General features: G+C 38.1%; 1 protein-coding gene across 5 annotated transcripts in view; it reads right to left on the reverse strand.

The window, feature by feature from the left end:
* Positions 1–312: 312 nt before the first annotated feature.
* The window catches only part of TMEM68 (transmembrane protein 68), a 35,795-nt gene continuing 16,426 nt past the window's right edge, over positions 313–19,681 (reverse strand). For 2 of the 5 annotated variants that reach the window (XM_061438773.1, XM_061438772.1), the window contains exons 3-7: positions 15,927–16,094; positions 12,767–12,960; positions 6,248–6,308; positions 4,064–4,203; positions 313–1,878 (exon numbers count right to left, since the gene is read on the reverse strand). In XM_061438773.1, the coding sequence (XP_061294757.1) occupies positions 1,762–1,878; positions 4,064–4,203; positions 6,248–6,308; positions 12,767–12,960; positions 15,927–16,094 (680 nt within the window). In that variant the 3' untranslated portion in view covers positions 313–1,761. Of the gene's footprint in view, positions 1,879–4,063; positions 4,204–6,247; positions 6,309–10,674; positions 10,758–12,766; positions 12,961–15,926; positions 16,095–19,681 lie in introns of all 5 variants that reach the window. The other 3 variants (XR_009740811.1, XM_061438775.1, XM_061438776.1) reach the window with 3 other exon arrangements.

The following is a 19,681-nucleotide window of genomic DNA, read 5'->3' on the forward strand; positions in this document are numbered from 1 at the left end:
TTAAAACCTAATAGTTGCCAAAAAAACATTATTCTCATTCATATTATGACCATTTTTTTATTCTGGAAATATTGATGAATTTAAAAAAAAATAATGCTCACTACTCGAGAGGGGAAAAAAAGCTGCAAATTAGTTGATACTTTTCACTGAAATTAAAATATATTTATTACAGTGAAAAGTCAGGTTTATTCATTATGGCTGAGATTGATGAAATATGACTCTAGGTGAGAAAAGCATATATAGTAAAATAAGAAATCAGTTTAAATTTAAAAAAATGTCACATATGTAATCTCACAAGAAGAGGAACTGCAATTCAGCTTTACTTTTTTTTATTTTTCTTAATTGTACATACATTACACATATCATACATACATACTTGTTATACAAAAGTGTATACAAAAATCCAAGTAATTTAATATCTTAAAAAGGGAGAGGGACATACTGCATTTGATTCCTGGCAGTATTCTGTTTAAATACTTTTAAATTCAGATTTCAAAGAGACAACAAATCGAAACCCATTAATTTTTCAGAGAGCCCTATGTTCACATAAATTCATCATTCAAGTATATTTTTATTGAAACAATAAACCATCCGTCTGGATGCAGAGTCAAGCTGAATGAGCCAGAATGCTGAGAAGAGCAGAGCTTTCTCCCGGGGCTGTCATCAGCCTAGAGTCAGCTTCTAAAGTACGAAATGCAGGGCATGACTGTGATTTCTAACCTGACACTATTAAATGCCACATTACAGGGCAGACGACGCAGAGCATACCTTCTATGGTTTGTCTACAGATTCTCATTAAAAATATAATACTAAAAAGAATAACCACAATAATTAGAAATTTTACTTTCCCTAATTTCTGTTTTACTCAGTTTGAAAAACAGTACATCTTTTTCATTGTTGCTTGGCAACTTGACATCGTATCTGAAGGAATAATTTAAACATCCTATGGACAAAATAAATACACAAACTTCTAAAAGATCTTGGTATTGTTTAGTTTATACAGTCATAATTTCCATACTATGGATATCAATCACACCAAATATAAAGAGTTCAAACAATATTCCTCACCAAAGGATTAACATGTTTTTAAAAAGTGAATTGTTGAGGCACAAAAATATGTGATTTGCTGAAGGTCATGAAAGGAATGAGAAGCAGAGGAAAGAGCTTGTTTTTCTCTAACTTAAGCATCTGTACTAAAACCCTAGGTTAAGCCATCTTGCAAAACTAGCTCAGTGCAAGAGATGCAGAAACTAGATGCATTATTTAGGAATGTTTGTTTAACCTCCACTGCTATTATTGATAAACTAAACTTTAAGGATCTATGTGTAGGATACATGATTAGGCAACTATAAAAAGAACCATGATCATTTTCCAAATTATGAGGCATGGAGTGGGTAGCCATTCCCCTCTCCAGGGGATCTTCCCAACCCAGGGATCAAACCTGGGTCTCCTGCATTACAGGCAGACTCTTTACCAGATGAACTACCAGGGAAGATCATAGATTGAAGGATCTATGTTTATGATACATGATTAGAAAATTATAAAAAGAACCATGATCATTTTCTGAATTATGATGCATGTAGTGAGTTACTGTTTAAATTTGACACAACTGATTGCAGAAACATAATTGACAACATAATTTTAAGCAAACAAGTTCAATGAAAGATGCTTCTTGACATGATTTAAAAAAAAATACTAATTATAGAACCTACAAAATTCAGAATACAGTCCTATAGATACAAACAGATTAATATAAATGTATTAAAGAGTCTTCTGGTTGATCTTTTGTTTGTTACGAAAACGTTCTAGCAAAGCACTCATTATGTTTCCGGGTATTCTTTGGTGCTTGTCAATCAGAGCTTGAACAGCATCCTTCGTCTATCAAGAAAGCAAAAGAAAAGCCATTATTCTTTTAGTTCTCAATGTAGATATTTAGTTTGTAAGGATATATATAGTACTTTAATATAGTATACTTTAATATGATACTTTATTATTACTATTTAATAATAAATAAATTATTATTTATTTATTATTATATTTATACTTTAATACTTTTTTTTAATATACTAGTACTTTAAAGCGGAGAAGGCAATGGCAACCCACTCCAGTACTCTTGCCTGGAAAATCCCATGGATGGAGGAGCCTGGTAGGATACAACTGAGCGACTTCACTTTCACTTTTCACTTTCATGCATTGGAGAAGGAAATGGCAACCCACTCCAGTGTTCTTTCCTGGAGAATCCCAGGGACGGGGAGCCTGGTGGGCTGCCGTCTATGGGGTCGCACAGAGTCGGACACGACTGAAGCGACTTAGCAGCAGTACTTTAAAGTAAAGTCTGCCCAAACTTAGCATCTATCAATCCTCAGAATGAATGACTTCTTTCTCAGTTTTGTTTTTTAATGTAATACTGTTAATTTAACTTCAAAAACCTTTCAGCATTCTAAACATACAAAAAATAACGAAGTGTTGCAAACTGTGTTTAGTACAGAAGGTTCTTGAACTTTCATTCATGCAGTGACTCTTCAAGGTGCATAGCATGTTTCTTTAATTTTTTTTTAATTTTTTTTGGACTATCATTGCTTTACAATGCTGCGTTAATTTCTGGCTGTATAACAAAGTGAATCGCCTATATGTATACATATATCCCCTCCCTCTTGAGCCTCTTTCCCAACCCCTCCCCCATGTGACCCAGCAATCCTACTACTGGGCATATACCCTGAGAAAACCGTAAGTCAAAAGGACACATGTACCCCAGTGTTCATTGCAGCACTGTTTTTAATAGCCAGGACATGTGAATAACCTAAATGTCAAACAACAGATGAATGCATAATGAAGCTGTGGTACATATATATAATGGTATATTATGCACCCATATTTCCTCATTCACTTCATTACAGTTCAATTACAGGTACTGTCTGCATGGCAACTTTCTATACCTTAAGATACACCTTAGCATTTTCCTAGCATTGCGCACAGCAATGCCCTACACACCGTAAACACTAAAAAGAACTGAAGGGAGGAAATCAGAAGGGAAAAAGTAGTAGGAAGTTTTCTGGCAGGCTCATGGATGTTTCACCCCTTTCCAGCTCCCACAACAAAATGTCAGCGGTGCTCAGGTTGAGAAATCAAGCCACAAGCACAGCATTGTGCTAAAGTCTCATGCGCATGCTCAGTTGCTCAGTCGTGTCCAACTCTTTGTGACCCCACGGACTATGGCCCACCAGGCTCCTCTGTCATGGGATTTCCCAGGCAAGAATACTGGAGAGGGTTGCCATTTCCTTCTCCAGGGGATCTTCCCAACCCTGGAATTGAACTCACGTCTCCTGCATTGACAGGTGTATTCTTTTACCACTGAACCACCTGGGAAGCCCCCTTGTGCTAACACATCACCTTAAAAACATCAATTTAGTTACTGACCTTCTACATGGGGCTGTATGTTCCTAGGATAGCAGCAGTAGCCAGCATCCACAGAGCACTTACTGAGCGGCAGACACTTTTCAACAATGAACGTGATCAGTCGCCTGTGACCCTCTGGGTACAAGTGAGAGGGCTCCGTGTCTCTCCCCTAGACTAGAGCAGGGTGGTGGGGCCTGCCTGAGTCACAGAGCAAACAGCAGCACTGGAACAGCCTGACTCCGCAACTCACAAACAAGCGTCCGTTTTCCTCCCAAGGTACTTCTACCAGACAAAGGCAATTTCTTTCTTTTCATGGAGGTCAAAGCTTGCTTCCTCTAAACATCACTTAAAAAACTTTTTAAATATCAGGGCCAAGAACTTCAACCTCAACAGTACTGACATTTTAGAAAGAACAGCTCTTCGCTGTGGGGACTGCCCTGCCCACCACAGAATATCTAGCAGCATCCTTGACCTCTACCCACGGAACACCAAGGGCACCACCACCTCCCGAGTTCTGTCCGCTGTGACAATAAAAATGTCCCCAGACACAGGCAGATGTCCCTTGGGGGAAAAGTCACTGCTGATCCAGAACACATTTGTGGAATTAATGAGTTCATTTTCAGTAAAAGTAAAAATATGTCCTAAAACTAAAGAAAGAATAATTTACCTTTTCGGCTAGTTCTTCTGCTGTGATCTTTGGGTCGTATGGAATGGGATCACCTAAGTACGTACGCAACTTCACAGGAAAACCTCCGTACATGGGGGCAAATGGATAGCGGAACTTTTCATAAAGCCACCTAAACAGCCCTGTTTTAAAGGAAATGAAATCATTTTTAAGTGTTACATATTCTGAGCATATAATTGTAATCTTTCAAATGAATTATGTAAGACTTCAAGGAAGGTGGCACCCAGTATCATCTCCTGGCAATTAATACAATTTTTTTAAAGGGGAGCTTTTCCCTGATGGTAACAAATGTGCCACACTGATGCAAGATGTCAGTGACAGAAGAAACTGGGGAGTGATGAGGTGTGCGGGCCCCTCTGTACCTTCTGCTCTATTTTTCTGTCAACCTAAAAATGCTCAATAAATAAGGTCTATTAATGGGGGGTAGAAGTGGAGATGAGCTTTCAAAAAATAAGAATTTTAAAAGACAAACTAATTACTATTATTGCAAAACAGATAAAGACAAAAAGTTAGAGGCTAAACAGTCTAGAGGCTCATAAATATGTGACTTACATGAATAAAAGAAAAAAATGGAGCCATAAAATAAATTCAAATAAACATGAGACCAAAATACACTGAAAAACTAAGACTAAAAATACTGTAAATTAGGGAAAAGAATTATTAGTGCTAAGGACCAAGTGTGAAATTTAGCAAGATTAAAAGTGGTAGTAATGTAAAATAAATTGATGGGCTAAGACTGTGTAAGTTTACAAAACAATCCACAAAAGGCAAGGAACGTGGAATATACAATTATGAATTGTACTGAAAGTTTAAAACACTGTTTATATGTGGAAACACAGAATATACCATAAGACTCAAAGTAGTACTCAAAACAATACATTATTACACATAAATTTTTGAGATATTCAACTTTTAAAATAAAAAAGGCAGTCAAAAAATTTTAAAACCACTTTACAGTTAAAGGAACAAAATTAGGAGTGATTTCTGGTATGCAACTTAAATTCTAAAGAAATGACCTGAAAGAAAATTAGAAGGAACAATTATACAACAGAAGTTAAACATCACATCAACCTGCCTTTCTATTTCACATTTGGAAAAAAAAAGACCTAAGAAAACATAATATAATATCAACTACACACCCACATTAGACATAAAAGGAACAGTAGAAGCTTAGGGTTTTCAGGATGGATTTATATATGATAGGAACACTAACAATACAGTGCTAAGGACACAAAATATAATCAAATACAGAAACCACAGGGTACAAAACAAACCATGAAAATTTCATAGAAATAAGTAAGCCAACAACAAACTCCAAACAGAAAGCACATCTAATTGCTATCCTTCCTATGCTGCTGCTGCTGCTAAGTCGCTTCAGTCCTGTCCGACTCTGTGAGACCCCACAGACGGCAGCCCACCAGGCTCCCCCGTCCCTGGGATTCTCCAGGCAAGAACACTGGAGTGGGTTGCCATTTCCTTCTCCAATGCACGAAAGTGAAAAGTGAAAGTGAAGTCGCTCAGTCTTAGCGACTCCATGGACTGCAGCCTACCAGGCTGCTCTGTCCATGGGATTTTCCAGCCAAGAGTACTGGAGTGGGGTGCCATTGCCTTCTCCGATCCTTACTATAGCTAGGTTCAAAGCTATTTTTATCAAAAATTAAAGGTAGGCAAAAAGAACTCTTTGATGTAAGTTTATCATGGTTCAAAAAAATAAAAAGAACAAGAAGTAACAGTAATAAATGAAAGCAAATGGTATCTCCTTAGGTTGCTAATCTTAATTCAGTATTTTGTTGTCATCCATTTTTAAAGCTGTAACTTCTTCAGGAATGAGTTAGGAATGTAGTCTGGGTAATATGTAAGTCTGTTCTAAACCTCAACAATATGGTTTAACACAGAATTAGAAAATTTACTGTGCAATTTTTAAAAGCCCATGGTAAATAATCTTCAGTATATATGAGACTCAACAAAAATTGAACACCTAGAACTGCCATCACTTAGAACCAGTTATCACTTAGATTTAAAAAAGAAAAATACCTAGATAGTATATGCATTTTCTAAAATAAATTCAAAAGGTTTCTGCATAGCATTTAAAAGTGCAAATATTTAAAATATTACATTCTAAATATTACAGTTATACTTAGAAAAACCATATGAATCAGAACTTACTTGTTCCTCCAAGTGATCTAAATCCTTCTCGAATATTTTGTGTAAACATAGGAATAATGGGCTAAAGAGAGAATTTGAATTAAAAAGTAAATACATTAATCCATTTGATGTCTCCATTAAGTCACTATTGCAAAATTTTAAGGGCCTGTTTAAGTCACAAAACTAAGGTATTTTAAAAAATAAAAATATACTGTTACCACTAGTGTGATTTATTGAGTAAAATTAACGTGGTATTTATAAATATATATATATAAATTGGAAACACTACCCTCTAGTGGTAATATGCAATATTTCATTTGCCAACTTTGCTATCATTCTATATGAACTCCTGAAACTCAAGGATTAAAGTAATCATCGATGTCATTGAGTAAAATGAATGATAATTAAACTGGTTTTAGTGGGGGTACTGAATAGTATGCTCACTGAAGAAAAAGTTACAAGACAGAAATTCTCTCTATGGGGAAATTTATATAATTTTAAATAAGTTTTGGCAAGATGCTGTCCTGAAATTAGTGAAACACCATTTTTTTTGGTGTGAGCTTATTAAATCTGAAAATGTTCAATATCAATGAAAACTGTATAAATTGTTGTTAAGTCGCTAAGCTGTGTCTGACTCTTTTTGTGATCCCATAGACTGTAGCCCATCAGGCTCCTCTGTCCATGGGTTTCTCCAGGTAAAAGTACTGGAGTGGGTTGGCACTTCCTTCTCCAGGTGATCTTTCAGACCAGGGATTGAATCCCCATCTCCTGCACTGGCAGGCATATTCTTTACTGCTGAGCCACCAGAGGAACCCATGTGTAAGACTCAACACCAAAAAAATAGGAAAAGCGTATATGTGTGTGTGTGTGTGTATATATAAACTCTTCATATCATTAATTTTGGAGGATATCTGTTCACGAGTTCATGGTTTTTATTTTTCCATGAATATCAATGATTAAATATGATTCCCTGGTGGCTCAGATGATAAACAGTCTGCCTGCAATGTGGGAGACCCAGGTTCGATCCCTGGGTCAGGAAGATCCCCTGGAAAAGGAAATGGCAACCCACTCCAGTATTCTTGCTTGGAAAATACCATGGATGGAGGAGCCTGGCAGGCTACAGTCCACGGGGTTGCAAAGAGCCGGACATGACTGAACGACTTCACTCACTTAAAATGGAGGCCTTATCTAATCATAAAATAATGGATTAAGTAGCAAAGGACCATGTAAGGAGATTATGCCGTATGAAACTGAAGTAGATAAAAAATTGAATAAAATACTTTAAAATGTACACAAAACATACTGAATTAAATGATGTTTAGAATAGATAAAATTGGTGGGGAAGGGCAAGTGTCACTTCACTTACAGTCTACCATCAGCATTTGCTAAATCAGAGTGACCTGCCTTAGTGAGCAGGGCTTGAAATATTTACATAAGCTGACATTTAAAAAGCTGTTCCTTTTCAGCTTTGGAAAGCAGTAAAAAGTGGTGGGCTGAAGGAAAGGTTCTGCAGGCACAGCTTTCTTCATAAAACTTACTCCCTCACATATACCTAACTGATCACTTATTTATTATCTCTGTAGCCGACAGCAGAGACTTTGTTTCATTCACAGTTGGATTCCCAGCACCTGGAACACTGCCCAGAAAAAGTAGGTGCTAACAGACAGTGTAATGGACAAACCACAGAAGGTATGAATCGACAGAACAGAAAGAAAATTCTGAGGAATTCACTTGTATTCTCTGAAAACAAAGGGTAGGAAACAGACAGCAGGCATTTTAAAAACCAGTTAGGATAGAGGGAAGTCATGTAAAGAAAAGCAGTCCGAGGAAGAATTTAAAATCTGCTGGAGTTCATTCACAAAGCTAACACCTAAGACAAAGTAGACTGACTCTTCTGTAAAAAAATCCAGATTACGATTTTTCTAAAACCACCACTAGTTTTGTAGAATAAAGCGACAGCTGGAATCCTAATATTTTAAACAGTTGCATAATGTCTTCAGAGTTGAGAAGATAAGATGCCCAAGAAGGAACAGAAAACTTCCAGCTCACATATATACCACTTTGCCTTCTCCAACCAGTTCTGCCAGATTTACTCTGGCATTAAGCCCAAAGTTTGCATCGAAGGGTGTACTTTATAAAGATTCTTCAGGATGCATTTGTAGTTGTTGTTCAGTCACTAAGTCATGCCTGACTCTTTGTGACCTCACTGACTACAGCGCACCAGACTCCTCTGTCCTCCACTATCTCTTGGAGTTTGCTCAAATTCTCATCCAGTGAGTTGGTGAAGCTATCCAACCATTTCATCTTCTGTCGCCCCCTTCTCCTCCTATCCTCAATCTTTCCCAGCATCAGGGTCTTCTCCAATGAGTAAGCTTTTCGCATCAGGTGGCCAAAGTACTGGAGCTTCAGCTTCAGCATCAGTCCTTCCAATGAATATTCAGGGTTACTTTCCTTTAGGATTGACTGGTTTGATCTCCTTGCAGTCCAAGGGACTCTCAAGAGTCTTCTCCAGCGCCACAATTCAAAATCATCAATTCTTCAGTGTTCACCCTTCTTTATGGTCCAAGTCTCACATTGTACTTGACTGCTAGAAAAACCACAGCTTTGACTATACAGACCCTTGTCAGCAAAATGATGTCTCTGCTTCTTAATATACTGTCTATGCTTGTCATGGGGCTTCCCAAGTGGTGCTAGTGGTAAGGAACCCACCTGCCAATGCAGGAGACATAAGAGATGTAGATGCAATCCATGTGCCAGGAAGATCCACTAGAGAAGGGAATGGCAACCCACTCCAGTATTCTTGCCTGGAGAATCCCATGGACAGAGGAGCCTTGTGAGGTACAGTCCACAGGGTCACAGAGTCAGACACGACTGAGGCAACTTAGAACACATGCACTAGGTTTGTCATAGCTTTCCTTTCAAGGAACAAGCATCTTTTAATTTCATGGCTGCAGTCACTGTCCATAATGATTTCAGAGCCAAGAAAATAAAATCTGTCACTGCTTCCACTTTTTTCCCTTCTATGAAGTGATGGGACCAGATGCTATGATCTTTGTTTTTTTCACGTTGATTTTTCAAGCCACTGTTTTCACTCTCCTCTTTCACCCTCATCAAAAGGCTCTTTAAGTTGTATTATCATCCTTTAATGGCTAACTCTCCAGAGGCTGGGCATTTCTAGAAGACACTAAACAGGAGAAAGCTTACCCTACAGGCTTAGTACTCCAGGCTGTACCCTGGGTCTGTGGTTTCTATATTCATGTTCAAGCTTGCTGCCTTACAGCTACAAGCATTACCGTTATTACAATTAAGTACTGTAGTTCACTCCTTTCTTTGTGACGCTTCGTATAACAAGGTAGTTGCATCAGTAACCTAGAATCAAATTGTTAATGTATGTTAACAATTTGTACATGTATGTGAGAGGGAGAGACTGTGTATTTTGTTAAAATTCCTCTCAGGAAATACAGTGGTCTTGGAGTCTTTGCCACAAAAATGTAAGTGGGCAGGTCACTCACTACACCTCAGTTTCTTTATGTATGAAACAGGGACAGTAATAAGAATTATCCCATCTCAAGCTTTTTTATAGATTAAGATAATACACATAAAAATATTACTGAAACAAATGCTATCTTCTTTTACATCTGTTATCTGTTTTCCAATTAGAGTACACAGGCTCATTTTTATCCCAACTTATTTAGGTATAATGTTACCTAAAAATTCTCAACAAAGTCGGAATTCTCAGGAATTCACAAAAAATGATTTCAGTTCAGTTCAGTCACTCAGTTGTGTCTGACTCTTTGCGACCCCATGAATCGAAGCACACCAGGCCTCCCCGTCCATCACCAACTCCAGGAATTCACTCAGACTCATGTCCATCAAGTCGGTGATGCCATCCAGCCATCTCATCCTCTGTCGTCCCCTTCTCCTCCTGTCCCCAATCCCTCCCAGCATCAGAGTCTTTTCCAATGAGTCAACTCTTCGCATGAAGTGGCCAAAGTACCGGAGTTTCAGCTTTAGCATCATTCCTTCCAAAGAACACCCAGGACTGATCTCCTTTAGAATGGACTGGTTGGATCTCCTTGCAGTCCAAGGGACTCTCAAGAGTCTTCTCCAACACCACAGTACAAAAGAGTGATGTAGATTATACCAAAATGCCTATAATTTTCACATGAACCTTAAATATTTGCTATCAATATTCTGTGAACCTCCATTGACAATCTAGATTTTTTTCATTTGAATTTCCATTACTTTGTTATTATACAATTTAAATGCAGCTAACCCTGCAACAACTGTCTTAAATTCTGACTCAAAGTTTATGGTAATTCTGTGAGACCGAGCAAAGGCTTTTCTAAATAAGTTACTGGTGCCATTTACAGCTATGGCCACATGCGACTGAAAGGCTTCCCTCTTGGGCCTGGAAGGACCTCTAAGCTCAGGGTGGGCGGACTCACTGTGAAGTGCACTGGCTGCCTGCCGTCCTGAACTGCAAGCTCTGCTTCGGTCCCTCCATCTCTCTGTGCCTGAGTTTCCTCATCTGCAACATTGGAATAATCACATACGTCACCTACTTACTGTGCAGGGCACCAATGCAAAGCCTTTAAAAGCGCTAAGAAAGGTTGGGGGTGATGTAAGTCTTATCAACAATACACTGCTATGATGTAAGCCAGCAACGTTAAAGATTTTTGTTGATTAACTTGTAAAGGACTGTTCATTAAATTTTCTCAAGTTTTGTACCAAAACCTTAAATGATCTAGGTTATCTTATTTACCTAGAAACTCAAGGATTGATGAAAGGGTTTCTTTCTTTATGTGATTTCTTTCTATCAAGCCTTCTTCCAGGCAAAGGTCCTTAAAACGTTACTTAAGGATGAGGAATTAGAGTCCCATGATCAATGTGGGTGATTCCAAATCTATTTTCGTCAATAGATTTACAGCTGGATTTTGAAGTGTAAAATAAAGCTTTTCTAGCTTTTATCTTACACCTTGGAAGAAATAATTCTCTCAAAATATAAACCTGAAAATTGAGCTAGGTTTTTAGCTTTTGTCATTGGCTCAGTGTACATTTATACTGATTAGCCTTAATTTCTGAACAACTGTGCATATATCATCTTGTGTCCACAGTATTCATAAAGTCTAAAGTTTTGTTTTCTATCTTAATACATAAGATTTTTTAGAAAATAGGCTATAAATTAATTTTCTGTATCAGTAATACTATTAACCTAGACTTAAATTCCAAAGGGTCCTTTCTTACAGTGTTTAATATTGTGTTTACAAAATCAATTCAACAAATACACAGAGCCTAAGTGCTAATCATTGTACTCAGAACTCAGACTATAAAAAGATGGCTTTGTCCTAAGGAAGTGTATAGCCTACTGTAGGACAATAGAGTTTAAATTTTTATGTTGCCCATTAGAGAACACTTGGCCAAGTACATTAACTCACACCAAGATCACACTGATAAAGCACTATCTTCTAGGAGTTACACATACAAATATGCACAGTAGAGAATAGAGCGCAATGTATTATATTTTATTGTAACTCTGTGATTTAAAAAATAAAGGAAAAATGTCCATTCTTCCTTAAATGTTGCTTTTGGGTTAGAAGGAGACATCCATAATCCTTTCTTTTTTAATCAAAGGTCTGTATTTGCAAGATAAATAGTCAAGTTAAGGGTCTAAACTGGTGTCTACATGACAGCAATGGAAACACACACACAAAAAAACAAAAATGTGAAAGTATGGGCAGCAGTCTCTAACTGGCCTGGAAAAAGAAAACCACCTTGGCAAGTGCCACAATTTCTTTTTCTGACAGACAATCTAAAATGAAAATAAAGAAAAAACAAAGAAGAAACATCCCATAAGTAGTAAGTGTTTCATAGGACAAAGTACACTATGGAGACCAAAAAGCTGAGAAATACTTTCCAAAGCAAAAGAAAAGGACAGATGACATTCAGATTCTCCAGTTTACTAAGAATAATTACAGTGACTCCCAGAGGAACTGTCACTTTATTGACAAATTCATTCTTTTTTAAAAGCTCTAAATTACACCAATATCTATTTCTCATCTTTATTCATACTATTAGATAGCTGATCACATTTGCTGATGAAAAATGGTAGGAGTCATATATTACTTGAGTTCTATTGTTATAAATTGGTCATAGACACAAGGATTATAATGAAACCAACTAACAGCTATCACTGAAATATGTCAACTCAAAGGATTAAACTACACAGAATTGGACTGATTATACTCATGAAAAGAGTATAACTGAAGGAATACAAAAATTTCATAAATCTGAATATAATAAGCTGGATTTTGAAGTGTAAAATAAAGCTTTTCTAGGTATTTGCAAATTCCCAGACTGAATTTTTATAAAGATGGCTTCCCAGGTATAAGGACTATATCTCTATTGTTATGAGTTACAGACACTACTTTTTAAAGTAGTGCAAAGACAGGATCTAAATTCTGATATACTTTGGCTACTTAAGCATTTATTTTAAAGTTGACCTAGCTTTCCTTTAATAATCAGTTTTATACAACTCACCACTTTTGCATCGATTGCAACCTGAGCGAAGCCTTTCCGATTACCCCACACAATGTTGTAGGTCTCGTCACTCATCAGTGCTTCCCGAACACCACCTGGTGAGATAGCTAGCAAGTGACCACTCTGCAGGATTTCAACACATTTTTCTCTCGGTCCATGAATAGCACAAAATACATCAAGTAATAAGCTAAACCCTGTAAGATATATTAGCATGAAGATACATCTTAAGTACTTTTTGTCCAATTTTCTGAGAACAAAAGTTTTCACAACCTACATAATGTAGTCGCTATACTTAAATCAGTAAGTTCTTTTTTTACTTTTTTTAAACCAACAGGAACTCTTAAGGGTAATCTAAGATCAATATTGCTGGTAAATTAATAGCAATGTCTTACTGATCACCTCCTTCACAATCACCTACAACTCTGGCTGCATATCCAAATTCTTAATTAAAACCCCCAAGAACCTGAGAAAATAGGGATTTTTATCCCCATTTTGCAGAGGAGGAAAGTTGGCTCAGAGAATTGAGAGGCTTGCTCAAAGGCACATATTTGGCAAAGGGCAGGGCAGAGATTCCGGTCTACGAGTGTCTAGTCTAAAGCTCTTCCAGTGCGTGTCATAGGCAAACACTGTCCACAGCATTTATGAGAGGGGTCAGCAACCACCCATCTAACCTTCCATTAACCCCATGAAAGAGTCACTGAGGAGAAAGTGAATCTAACTGACCTGGACCTACCCAAACTGGCAGGCCACAGTTAAATCTATCCAAATTAAAAGCAACCCCATGGACTGTAGCCTGCCAGGCTCCTCCGTCCATGGAATTTTCCAGGCAAGAGTACTGGAATGGGTTGCCATTTCCTTCTCCAGGGGATCTTCCTAACCTAGGGATTGAAGCTGGGTCTCCTGTGTTGCAGGCAGACACTTTACCATCTGAGCCACCACAGAAGCCCCCAAAATTAAAAGTTACATAGACCTAATTTAACAATAAAACTTTTAAATTCAACAATAATAGCAATATCACTAAGAGCTTTTAATAATGTTACTGTTTGGCTTGGGAACAATTCATTCCAGTCTTAATATGGTACAGTTTTTCAAATTACAACTACTTATGGATGAAAGAAATAATCAGTAATTAAATATTTTAACCAAACTCTAAACTGAAAGTTTAGAGGACTGATGTTCATAACATAGTCCTGTGAGACTGGGAAATATGTGGATGGAGAGTGAAAACTGTGCAGAATAGCCAAACTGCTCATAGGTTTAAGGGTCTGAGGCAAGATTATCAGTACTATTGAGAAGAAATAATTTTTATCTTCTGTTAAAAGCTCACTGATCTCACTCGATGCACTCTCAAGGTAAATGAATAAATAGGGAAGGTTTAATAAAATATTATAAGATCATAAAGATTATAAAGAGGGAAAACATTAGAGTCAAATGCTAAATAAAAATATTCACATTCTTTTGCATGCATGCTAAGTTGCTTCAGTTGTGTCTGACTCTTTGCAGCCCTAAGGACTGCAAAGAATACTGGAGTGGGTTTCCATTTCCTCCTCCAGGGGATCTTCCTGACCCAGGGATCAAACCCACATCTTCTGCAGCTCCTGTACTGCAGGCAGATTCTTTACTGCTGAGCCACCAGGGGAGCCCCTCATATTCTATTGTGTATATTTAAAAAATGGAAGCAACCTAATGTTTCATAAGAGAAAACAAGTAAATATTTTAGTCATATGTTAAAAATGTTCTTTATAAAACATGGAAAAATGTTAATGTTGCATTAATTTTTTTTAAAAGAACACAAAATAGTTTACATAAAATGAAAAAGTACAAATTAAAAATGAAGCAAAATACATCAAAATGATAACTGGGTACATGTTAGCGTGATAAGACCATGTAATGATGTTATTTCCTCTAGTTTCCAAGTCTATTATAAAGTGATCATGTTACTTTCTAAAGAAATATCTTTTATAGCCAACTTACTTTATACACAAAGTACTTTGTGTATAAAAAAAGATGGCTTTTGTAGCGACACAGGGACACTGGAAGCATTAACCATGTCTGTGAGAGGCACTAAGTGAACTGTTATTTCATGCACTGTCTGGGGCTTAGCTGGCTGAGGGTTGGCTTTTGCTTTTATTAATCCAGAAAACATGCTATAAATTTTCTTGGCTTGTTCCCAGTAATGTAGTGACAGAAGAAAATCTCAGTGAGTTTACTTTAGAATGATTCTTTAAAAATTCTTATCATGTTTGAAACCATTCAGTTTACTAATTTTTTTTTTCTTTTTTGGCTGTACTGTATGGCCTGTGGGATCTTAGTTCCCCAACCAGGATTGAACCTGTGCCCTCAGCAGTGAAAGCACAGAGTCTTAACTGCTGGACCACCCGGGAATTTCCTAATAATCTTTTTATTTTTATTTTATTGTGTTTTGGGGGGTCACACCACACAGCATGCAGGGTCTTAGTTTCCTGACCAGGGATCAAACCTGTTCCCCCTGCAGTGGAAACACGGAGTCGTAACCACTGGACCACTAGAGAAGTCCCCCTATGAATCTTTTTTACAAGGCACAAAGCCTTTAGGAACATGAATATTAAAAAGAATGTAGTCCTCAATCTCAAGAGTTTTAATTCTACCACGCAAGTCAAATACGATAAGAGACATAATAGGCTATATAGATTAGGATTTTTGAGGCAATATTATGTTACTATGTAAAGACAAAATATATCCTGGCTAGCTTATTTCACTAATTTTCATTTGCTATCCAACTGACAGTAATCAAAACCTGATTACTGTAGAAGTAAACTCTCAAATCAATACCTCATAGAAAAATTCACCATATGAAAAGTTAACTACCTTCTATACCAAAATATATATTGTTTGGCAAAAGTTACAATTTATTTTAGGATTTAACTTTGAAAAATAATGACTAAATACTTATTAATAAAGAAAGAAATTAGATAACATTTTTGGCCATAATGTTTTTATATTTAGATATATTACCTAAAACAGATACTCCCAAATTGGAGTTCCAAGTGTACTACCCTAAAAAGGCAAAAAGATTTTCCATGTAATACTATTAATAGAGAACTCAAAGATACACAGACTGTCACATAATTGGTCGTGTTCATTAAATATTCTTCTATCACCAGCTACAGTGAAAGTTTACCTGGAATTTTAAAGACAAAGTGATCCGCTACTACTCGGCAAGTTCTGCCTTTATGAATAAAAATTTTAGCCATGAAGTAGTAAAAATCTATGGGAATAGCTCCGTGATAAAAAATGATCAGTGCTGGTCCTTCTTCTGGTATTTTCTCCATCCCATGAACTTCATAACCTGTTAGAAAAACAAAGCAGACAGTTAAAATGTATTTAACATTAGTCTATTTATACTAAGTCTTCCCTGGCGGCTCTGATGGTGAAGAATCTGCTTGCAACGCAGGAGACCCAGATTTGATCCATGAGTCAGGAAGATCCCCTGGAGGAGGACATGGCAACCTACTCCAGTATTCTTGCCTGGAGAATCCCATGGACAGAGGAGCCTGGCAGGCTACAGTCCATGGGGTCACAAAGTCGGACACTACCAAGCGAATGAACAACAAATATATACATATACATCATTCTTCACAAATTCTTCCCATTCTATTCATTCAAAACAAAGATGACTCTATAGGATCTAACTACTACATGTGGAGAAAAAAATGTGATGAGAGATTTGAACTAAATGTCAAGAAAATCTCTCTCCTGTAGTATGAGTGGGACTAAAGACATGCCAGCCCTCACCTCCCCTCCCACCATTCTGTGCTGCGGGTGGACTGTGGGAACACATATAAAAGGTTGAGGTAAGCCCCACACGTGTCAGTGAAAACCACCCTGCGTGTTTCATCCCAGGAGGTGGGAAAGGGCGCTGTGCAGCAGAGGGCATGCGATCCTGGCCCTGGTCTAAGACCTGCTTTTGCCTCCCTTCTCTCCACCAGGGGGGGTTGTTATAGATCAGAGCCTCAGCTGGACCTGGCAAAGAGAAAACAGGAGCATCCAGAGGCCACGGCCAAGGGCAATGAGGCCCAAAGAAAAAGGAAGGAAGTCTTCAGTGACTAAAGGGGAGAAGGAAAAGCAAGTTCCTGTGGCCAGACTCTCCCACACAGAACTGCTGACCCAAGACTGCAACTTACACACGAAAGACATGATGTCCAGAATACAGAAATCTGAAACTGCCAGTGTGCTTCTTTAAGAAAAAAAAAAACCTTTAATTTCAGTTTTGTCCCATAGTTGACTTGCAAAGAGTAAAAACATTAATAGACAGTATTATTCAAAAATCTCTTGATTAAAATCCATTTTTTAAATTTTATTTTTAAACTTTACAATATTGTATTAGTTTTGCCAAATATCGAAATGAATCCGCCACAGGTATACCTGTGTTCCCCATCCTGAACCCTCCTCCCTCCTCCCTCCCCATACCCTCCCTCTGGGTCGTCCCAGTGCACCAGCCCCAAGCATCCAGTATCGTGCATCGAACCTGGACTGGCGACTCATTTCATACATATTATACATGTTTCAATGCCATTCTCCCAAATCTCCCCACCCTCTCCCTCTCCCACAGAGTCCATAAGACTGATCTATACATCAGTGCCTCTTTTGCTGTCTCGTACACAGGGTTATTGTTACCATCTTTCTAAATTCCATATATATGCGTTAGTATACTGTATTGGTGTTTTTCTTTCTGGCTTACTTCACTCTGTATTCCTTCAGTTTATCCCTTGTTAGATTTGCTAAGAAACAAACATTTAAATTATAAAGATTTAGGTGTAAATGTTAAGAGATTCATTTTTAAAGTAGTTTATAATATCTTTGGGCTTCCCAGATGACTGAGTGGTAAAAAATCCACCTGCCAATGCAGAAAACTCGGGTTTGATCCTTGAGTCAGGAAGATCCCCTGGAGAAGGGAATGGCAACCCACTTCAATATTCTTGCCTGGGAAATCCCATGGACAGAGGAGCCTGGCAGGCTACAGTCCATGGGATTGCAAAAGAGTCGCACATGACTTAGTGACTAAACAACATAATATCTTCACCAAATAGATTAAGTGTGGTAACTGATTCTAGTATTGAAGAAATAAATTATTTGGTAATATATCAAATAAACTCAACAGAACGGTTTTAAAAATTAAATGATATTTCAAAATTGTGTTTCTGTACTGTTAACATTTCTTCCCAATTATCTAATTTTAGTTCAAGTAATTCAATTTACTTAGAATCAGTCACTGAAGTTGCCTGAAGTTATCAAAAGGATAGATCATCCCAGCAGACAAACATTCTAAGAAATAAATAAAGAAATACTTCTTTAAGGGATTCTATACAGACTATTCCTTCGCTTCCCCTTTGTTTTCCAGAATAATTTTCTTTTAAAAGAATTGACAATTAATTGAACTGCTTCCATATTACCAAACCACCGGGTTGAAAGCAGAAAAATTCAATTCAGCAGTTCACTATCGACAACTAGAATTTACCATCTTTCCACTAAACCTTAAGCCCCAATATTCAACTGCATTGATCGTGAAGCATGGATGTGGTCATACCGTGCTTTCTGGTCCACTCAGAAAGCACCAGGGGATGGTCACACTGGTCAAACACTGTCAAGGCCTTTCAGACCCCAAAAAGGCCCATCAAGTGATGTCACATTCTTTCCTGTGTCACATGGACCAGGGCGAGTCCCACCTCCACGCTGCCCACGTGACCGCCTCTAATGGAGCACTTCCTGTCACATGTTCATAGAAATGCTGGGGCGCTTTACCTGCTCCTCCCTTGGACTCTCTTTTCTGGTCACCACGTTCCGAGTGTTTACCTCCACTCTCTTAAGTACATCACTCCCTCTCCCCGACGTGGGCTTTGAAGTGCAACCCCGTCTTCTGCCTACAGGACCCGTCCTGGGTAGGGGTGATGGGTTCCAGCACTCAGAGAAAGACATCACTCTCCAAGACGGCTGTTACCACCGTCCATCCCTCCGCTGTTCAGGAAGGGGGCCTGGACATATGCACGTTTGTGTACATTTCCAGTGGTCTGGGTCCCCTTCACCAAGAACAGCCCTTCTCTGTGACGAATGTGGCTCTCTTGTTTTATGCCATGAAATGCATACTTATTTACCTCCCCTACTCTGCGCCTTGATCTTAAGAACTTTTCAGATTCTTTGGTTTCCCCCAGAGCTTCACTCGCAGGGATTTATTTATTATGTAATAAATGAGATAACTGCCTACCACCTTGCTTCCCAGGTGGCCTAGTGGTAAAGAATGCCCCCTTTCAATGCAATAGACACAGGTTCAATCCCTGGGTGGGGAAGATCCCCTGGAGGAAATGGCAACCCACTCCAATATTCTTGCCTGGAGAATCCCATGGACAGAGGAGCCTGGCAGGCTACTGTCCATGGGGTTGAAAAGAGTGGGACACAACTGAAGCGACTGAGCAGGCAAGCATGCACCGTAATTTCAGATAAGGCTAATCTCCTAAGAGATGATCCCTTCTAAATATGACACCAAAAACCCGTTTGTAAGGCTGTACACCTACACACTATAGTAAAATGACAATACCATCCTTTTGGGTCTTCCTCAGGAAAGCAAACGGACCTAAAAAGCACACAAAATAAAGGCAAACTCCTGGCTGGGCACAGCATTCAATTGTCTCACAACTTAATTTCAGTCTACCTTTCCAGGTTCATCCTTCCACATAGTTCTCACCCAAGAAGAAGAATGACCCCTCTTTTGGTCCTGAATACATCCTGCATTTTACTCAATACCGGGGTGTCTGAATGTTTGGACACAGGTGGTTTTCCTACTGTGATTATAATAATGAATCTTAGTTTTTTTCCTGCAACAATGTATCTTGGACATCTACTTGATAAACATATGTAGTGATCTCTTATTGATGATGTTTT

The sequence above is a fragment of the Bos javanicus genome, chromosome 14, assembly GCF_032452875.1.
Source record: "Bos javanicus breed banteng chromosome 14, ARS-OSU_banteng_1.0, whole genome shotgun sequence".
NCBI lineage: Eukaryota > Metazoa > Chordata > Mammalia > Artiodactyla > Bovidae > Bos > Bos javanicus.